This window comes from Microtus ochrogaster, unplaced genomic scaffold (genome assembly GCF_000317375.1).
Source record: "Microtus ochrogaster isolate Prairie Vole_2 unplaced genomic scaffold, MicOch1.0 UNK82, whole genome shotgun sequence".
Classification (NCBI taxonomy): Eukaryota; Metazoa; Chordata; class Mammalia; order Rodentia; family Cricetidae; genus Microtus; species Microtus ochrogaster.
In genome coordinates, this window is record NW_004949180.1 from 601,436 (window position 1) to 609,796 (window position 8,361).

The 8,361-nt window shown below is 38.0% G+C and overlaps 1 protein-coding gene across 2 annotated transcripts in view; it reads right to left on the reverse strand.

The window, feature by feature from the left end:
• Tab2 (TGF-beta activated kinase 1 (MAP3K7) binding protein 2) overlaps positions 1-8,361 on the reverse strand; it is a 56,218-nt gene that overhangs the window by 19,760 nt on the left and 28,097 nt on the right. For both annotated transcript variants that reach the window (XM_005370642.2, XM_005370643.3), the window contains one exon: positions 2,454-2,642. In XM_005370642.2, coding sequence (XP_005370699.1) covers positions 2,454-2,555 — 102 coding nt within the window. In that variant the 5' untranslated portion in view covers positions 2,556-2,642. The remainder of the gene's footprint in view (positions 1-2,453; positions 2,643-8,361) is intronic.

An 8,361-nucleotide genomic window follows, 5' to 3' on the forward strand; every position in this document is an offset into this window, starting at 1 on the left:
GTGTGGAAACAGAGGGGAGGGTGTGGAGGAGGGGCTGGGAGGAGAGAAAACGTGTGGAAACAGAGGGGAGGGTGTGGAGGAGGGGCTGGGAGGAGAGAAAACTGCACTGGGATGTAAAACAGAAAGAAAAAAAAAAGGAAGGAGGAAGGAAGGAAAAAAGGATAGTCTACACCATTTGAACAAGAAATGAACAAACAAGAAATGAAAAATGGTTGATTTTTCCCCCAGTGCTCTGCCTCCGGAATGCTTGGTTTGTTTTCTCAATACATCAATATTACACTGAAGTATACATTAGAGGTATTCTTTATCTTTTGAAAATACCTTAAGCGGTTCTATAGAGGACTTTATGTTTCATTCCCAGCTAATAGATTTTAAAACATTACTGAGCACCAGGCAGTGGTGGCTCACGCATTTAATCCCAGCACTCAGGAGGCAGAGGCAAGTGGAGGCCAGGTAAGTCCCACAGAGAAACCTCATCTCAAGAAAAACAAACAAAACAAAAAACTGGGGATGGAGGGCACTGTGCTATGAGCAAGTGAAGTATTCTGGACGGTTCTTCCAGCATAAAGTCATGAAGTTTGTTACCAACATTATTTTCCTATTGCTTTTCAATGGCTCTCAGAGCACCCATAGTATAGCTTTATTTTCCTACAAAGTGCTGCCTTCTACTTTATTTGAAGCTAGTCTTGGTTTCTAAGGGAAGGTTTACCCCTCCCTACCTAAATCTTTCCCCACCTTCTTAAAACTTTGACTTCTACCTTATTACTCTTTATGCAGTTTGGTTTTGTCAACCTGACACAAACCTAGACATATCTGGAGGGGATATATCCACTGAGGAACTGCATCTATCAGATGGGCCTATAGACAAGTCCACTGGGCATTTCTTGATTAATGACTGAAGTTGGTACCAGCCCTGGGCAGGTAGGTACTTAAGGTGCTTAAGGAAGCGACTGAACAAGCCAGTTAGCAACACTCCTCTTCATGGCTTCTAGTTCCTGCCTAGAGTTATGAGTTCCCCCAGTGATGGACTATGACTGGAAGTGTAAGATGAAATTAAATCCTTTCCTCCTCAAGTTACTTTTGGTCTTGGTCTTCACCACAGCAACAGACCTAACTAAGACACTTTCTTTTCCCCATTACATTCTATATTGATAAATATGAACTACTGATTCATTCACCAAATATTTATAATGGGGGAACTTTCACTACTGTTTCTCTTTTTAGTAGTAAGTCATACATATATCCTACTAGTGAATTTACCTGGGTTATACTTCTCTGTGGCGATTGTTATTCTCACTGAACAGCAAAGAAATGAGGTTAAAAATAAGAGTGAAAGATGCTATTGTTGGTAACCATCAAAACCTGAACTCAAGTCTGCTTGTTTTAAGACTCCAAAACACACACTTAACTAAGTAAGTCTGAAGAATCCCATGTACCCGAGATAACTACAGTGTAAAGTATAAGGTAAGACATCAGTAAGCTGGGATTCCAGACCACAGACTAGTGTACTTCAGTCAAGACACCCAACATTCATCCTGAAGAACATGGAAAAATTTAAGGAAATATACAGCAATCTATATTTATACTTGATCTTAGCTAAAAGGCCAAGAAACAGCAATATCTTCATCTAGAAAGTAAGCTAGATTGGTGAAACCCAAACTAAGTTAAGGCTAAAGGCATACAAGACCAATTAAAAGTACAGATAAAAGATAAGGGTGTGGACAAAGCATATGTAGTCACTATAAAATACAGACCTGCTAAAAATTTTCATACTGATCAAATTTTAAAAATAACTTGTCAAATTTGTAAATATATATGAAGGATCCCAGAATACTTTTATTAGAAAAAATTTCCAGGTTAAATAAATGGCCCACTGGAACCATTACTAAATATTCAGTAATATTTAGAATTATGGATTTCTAGAATTTTTGTATACTAATAACAATGTAGAAATTGAAGAGATTAATTGGAAAACATCTAAAGTAAACTCAGAAATATAAAACACTTTTTTCTTTACAATTGGGAACTATGCACTGTTCATACAAATCCCTCATGGCAGAGATAAGAAACTGACACACAAACAGGGGTGACAAATGCTTTAAGTACCAAATCAATAGAAGAACAAGGTTTTTTGACTCCTTAATGAATTTTTTCCTCATTCTTACACAACAATCTGGGATTTTAAAAATCTCACAAGAATGAGGAAACAAGAGCAAGATGACAGCATATAAGCACACGTCTGGCTCTCTTATCTACACCACAGACAATGTCTACATTAGAGGTAGGTACTGAGAGCCCCATTTTGCCACAGGCCACATTACTATGAGACACCAAAGATCATTTCATTACAGCACAGTAATGACGAAGAGTTTTCCTGATATATAAAAAAATCAGCTTAATAATTTATAGTTAGTATTTTTTATCAATAAATCTAGAAATCATTGAACACTAACCTGTAACATGCACCTGGATACAACAACTTCAGGCACTTCAGGGAATTTTTGTCGCAGGTCATGTAAAACCTGAAAATCAATTTGGTGGCTTCCTTGGGCCATTCGTGTGTCACCTGCTCAGGACCTGTCTTAATAGGCAATTCTAGGCCTGAGTGGAATTAGTACTCATCTCTTCTGGCCAAGCATTTTCTGTGAAAAGAAAAAAAATTTTTTTAAATGAGAACTCATTTTAGAATGAATACTGCTGTGACTTTATAATTACAGTATGAAAGGGTCTGTGCCTTAGTGCCTAACAATATAGACCATGAAAGGATTATTTAGGCTTAATGATTTCCACACAGCTATACAAACTACCATTTCTAATAGCAAACTCTGGACTGATCTCTACTTTCTCTCTATCCGTAGGCTCTACAGTGGCAGTGTCCAGTGCCTTAGATGAAGAAGCTGCAGCGAGGATGTCTTTTCTCATTCTAAGGAGAAGCCAGAACCACAGGAGAGCCTTGGGCACAAAACCTTGTTTACTTAAAACCCTTAAGAATCTGAAATGCACACATCTTTACTCCCAGCACTCAGGAGGCAGAGGCAGGCAGATCTCTGTGAGTTCGCGGCCAGCCTGGTCTACAAAAGCTAGTTCCAGGACAGGCTCCAAAGCTAGAGAAATCCGGTCTCAAAAAACCAAAAAAACAAACAAACAAAAATTCTGAAAATGTGGCTCCATAGAAGACTATGTTTTTTTCTCTAAAACTTGATGCTCCAGTCTGTATCTTGCTTTATACCCAGTTCTTAAATGCACAATCAACTCCACTATGCAAAATAAGTCTTTTCTACTTCAGTTTTCCACTGTATCACACACATAGGTGTTCTTCCTCTTGTTCCATGTTTATCTACCACTAAGCTTGGCTGTCTTTAACTGCAAAGCTATTTTTATTTGACAATTTTTTCTCACCTGTACGGCTTCTGTCTGAGCTACCTTAATCCACCTTAGTTATTGCAAAAGTCTCCTATTGGTCTCTTCTCCGCCTCCATTCTATGATTCAATATCCATGCCTTTCACAGCAATGGTCTTTCCCTGTTCGCAGCCTTTGTGAAAAATACAGGAAGTATCCACCTTATCCCTATAGCTCAAAACAACAGCACACCACAAAGCCTCTTGTTAACCCTCTAATTTCACTTCCTACCAAATTCTTTGTTTCCTCAGTTGCTAACGGGCTTCTGGTATCTTTTCAAAGAAGCCAACCATTTTTTTCCTTTAAGGTTCTTGCTTCTGACATTTTCTACCTCAGCTATTTGAAGGCTCTTTTTTACTTCCTTAAAGTCATTCATCAAATACCACTCACTTAAAAGAGATAGTTCCTGACCACTCTGCCTATGTTAAAGAAAAAAAGAAAATCCCATCTGCACACTACTTTTTCCATTGTCACATTTATAAGTGACCTCTAGAGGACAAGAACTCTGAAGTTCACTATCGTATTCCTGAGATTAGCTCACTCTAGGCTCACACAGCAGGCAACATTTGTTGGATGGAAATTTTATTGTGAAGCTTCTTTCACATTAGTTTCTAAAACATTTCAAATAATTTAGACGTAGAAAAAATAATTTACACAAACATTAGAAACGGGCAAATAAATATGCAAATGAGAAACACCTTCATTAATTAAAAAGATGAATGAGAACAAATTCTAATTTGTTCCATTATTAAAGTGTGCACAGTCATGTTACTACTGACTTGCTTTTCTAGATAATGAGTGTAGTGGGAGCTGCAGGTTGCATTCCGCCACCCAGCTCCTGCCACCGGCTAGCTTTACCTGAAATAACAACACACAAACTGTATTCTTTTAAACACTGCTTGGCCCATTATATCTAGCCTCTTCTTGGCTAACTCTTGCACCTGGACTAGCCCATTTCTAATAATGTGTAGAACACCAAGGTGCGCTTACCGGGAAGATTCTAGCCTACGTCCATCATGGGTCGGAGTTTCATCGCGTCTGCCTGGGAGAGGGGAGCATGGCGTCTGTCTGAGGCGTCTTACCTCACTTCCTCTTCCTCCCAGCATTCTGTTCTGTTTACCCCGCCTATCTAAACTCTGCCCTATCAGGGCCAAGCAGTTTTCTTTAATTGACCAATGAAAGCAACAGATAGAAATATGACCTTCCCACATCAAATGAGGACACAATGAGAAACATTACTCAAATGCACAACTACACTCCCCAGTAGGACAGAGAGGTTCATGAAAAACAAGGACCACAAGTCAGAAGCCTAATTGCGTACACTCTGCCCACTAGTTATATCTCTTGACTACACATATGAGAGACAGGCTGAAGTTCAAATAACCCATCTGAGATTCCAGGGTTTGGGTTCAGTCACGTTAACTGTCCTTCACAACAACCAAGCATGCTTATCCATTGGGGAAACACAAAAGAATCCAGACTTTCTACTTGTCATTCCTGCCTTTAATCACATCCCAAACAATTAAAATCAAACAGGAAAACCCAATCCATATTCAAGAAAAAGGCAACCAAAGGACAATAAACCCCAAACTTGGCTACTGGAATTAGCAAAATAGATTTAAAAGTAGCTACTTAACTACACTCATGAATGTAGGGGCAAATATACTTGGACTTCTCAGGAAATAAACAGAATTATATTTATGTATTCATATATATGAAATTTGCATATAATAATTTTCTGTTTAAGAACTAGAACATCTTGAAACAAAAGCCTCACTGGACATACTTATCTACAGTAGGAAAGAAGCCAGTGAACTTGAAGCTAAAGCAATCTGGAAGACGGTGAGTGACAAGTAGGAGTGGGGCATCCAGCTCCTCAGGGTCCAGCAGCTAGTAACAAAAGCTTTCATGTACTTATGGCTAAAGACCAAAACACAGGGTACATCAGCCGGTGATAAAGACAAAAAAATAAACGTGATGGAATTGTGACTAAAAGGAAAATCATACAGAGGCCCAATATGTGTAACTGCTACAAACCATGGAACACACCCAAGAAATGACACCTATAGCCAGAGGAACAGTATATTTATAGACAAGGCTCACTCTCTAGCCCAAGGTGGTCTGAACTTGGTGCAATCCTCCTGCCTCAGCATTCTGAGTTCTGGTATTACAGGAGTAAGTTACCATGCCCATTTGACTACTGACTTACTAGTAATAGTGGAGGCCAGCAGATAAATAATTAAATAATATAATGTTCTTTGTTTTAGTTTTTGAGACCCAGGCTGGTGCTGAACTCACTATGCAGCCCCAGCCTACCCTGAAACTCAAAATCTTCTTGCCTTAAACAAGCGAATAAATAACCAGGCAACCATTTTAAAGCCCTTGTAGAAAAATTAAACTATAAAGAAAACCCAAACTAATGGCATTCACTGAATTTTAGTATAAAAAAACAAGATACATTCTAACAACCTTCTTCTGGAAGATTACCTCTCACAGCAAATAGAGACTACTTCGTATGGTAAGATGCTACTGCTACCCAGTTCATAGCAGCTACAACCTATCTTTTCTGAAGTTTCTTTAACTGATATCAAAGGTAAACCATATTTGTGATGGACCTTCAGGTGCTAAATACAACACAGCCGGATGCCTGTTTCTAATAAAGCCACACTAAGCTTTTTCTAAAATAAACACAGAACTGCAGTGCTGTAAAGAGCTACTATGGTCTCTGGTTAGCAGAAAATAAGCATACAGAATTCTTAAGACATCGAAAGGTACTATGATCAAGTTTAGAAGAAACAAGAACAAATTTAACAATTCCAATTTTAAGTTATCTATTTGAAGACTGTGTCACTCATTTTGTTATTACCATTTAAGTACATTTCAAGGAATGTTACTGTTATACAGAAAATAAGTTTTTTTGGTGGCAATATGTTTGAGATATAGTTAACGGTTTCTTTAGTGCTTTAAGATGCAGTGTAAAGTACAGGTAGTAAAGAAAATGCCAAATATCCCAATCATTGGAGCATCCTGCCATATATTGGTAAATATCTTATGTAGAAACACCTGAGGAAAATACTGTCCTATAGATATGGCAATTAAAAGAGTCTTCATTAGTGTGGAACTTACCCATTAAACTAGAATGGCTGGCCAGTAAGCCAGGGGAGCCATCTGTCTGCTTCCCCACTGCTGGAATTCTAAGACACACCACCATGCCTAGCATGTTTACATGTGTTCTGAGTACTGGACTCACACTGAGCCATCTACTGAGCTCCCAAAGTCATCTTTTAAAATAAAAGAAACTGGTAAGGTACCTTCTATAAGCTTCTTAAGAGATTCACATAATTCAAACACGACAAGTATCAGCTGTGACAAGAACAAACTTTCCTAAGAGTACAAGAAACAATAGTCATGTTTGTGTCTAGAGGATTTTTTTTTTTAGTTAAAAGGGGTAAAGAAATAAAAAGAAAAATGTTAATAGTTAAAAATGAAAGCAACCAACACCATCTTATCTCAAACTAAATGAAGTAATAATGTATACTGAACACATATTTGACACATAGCAGTTGCTAAGTAGAAATCTGAGGATCCCTGAGATTTCCTCTTCTTCAATCCTTCAGTTTCCTCCTCTATAAGACGTCATTCAACAGTCATGAGAATCAAATGGGTAATTCATGGTAAGATGACAATGACAACAAAAACACACAGGAAAGTATCAATGAGACAGTGATACTACAATTTTCTTTTTAACACAATGGAATAAAAACCAAGAGTTCCAAGATTACAGAGTGTACATTAATTATATTATTAAAGTAGAAAGGACCAAACTTTTAGTAAACAGGGTTTCATGCTACCCTGGCTGCAGAATATTGAAGCTGGCTTAATCTTCAAAGAGTTCCTTTTCAGTGTTCATGGAACAAGTTAGTGTATGTTAGAAACAGAGATGGCTAAATGAAGATCCCATCACTATTCAAGCCTGTGTCCAGGTGCTGGAGTAGCATAAACTATGCTATGTGTATTTAAACAAATCTCAACTGAGGGCGTTGGCGTCTTAAAGGACAGCTATGTAAATAATGTTAGAGATTCTGGAGATGATGATGTGTGACAAGAGTAAGAAAGGGTAGCTGAGGAAAGAAGGGGACTAGGAAGAGGGCACATGGGTGTGGAGTTGTTACGACAGAAGGAAACTTCATCTGTAGGGTGGTTTCTCTTAGAGACCCTGAGATACACCTACAGTACAGTTTTAATATTATTACATAAAAAATATACATATATCATTTTGAGACAAGATTTTGCTATATATTCCCAGCCTGACTTTGAACTCACGATCCACCTGCCTCAAATTTCCAAGTGCAGGGTTTATCTTTGTTCTATTCTTACATAACAATGAGTTTAATTGAACAATTTTAATTATTTTAAAAAGAAAAACATATTTCTGTTGAATACAAAACAATAACATAAAGAAATACACAAACCTCACTTCTCAATCACATTAGGATTCTCCCTCAGTTTATGAGTAAGAAGGTGAGGAGATTATATTCTAAAATCGACTCTGGGATGACTTTCTATAAAGCACGAAATGCTGACATGGACAGAGTCCTGGGAAGCTACTGGATGAAAGGAGTGGATTTAAGAGGTCAGAAAAATCACAGTGGGCTTGTGCTACCCGCAATCCAATTCCACTCAGAACCAATCCCCAATTGCTAACAACACTGTCTACATAAAAACATCAGTTTCATCGTTTCATAGTAGTGACACTATCATATTAACTGCTCTATATGAAATACTTTAAAGTATATGGAGGGGATGTAGAGATGGCTATTGGTTAAGAATATGTACTGCTAACTCAGAGGACCCAAGTCCATTTTATAACAACCTGTAACTCTAGCTCAAGAGGATGTGACCCCTCTTTGGGCACTGCACTTACACACACACACACACACACACACACACACACACACACA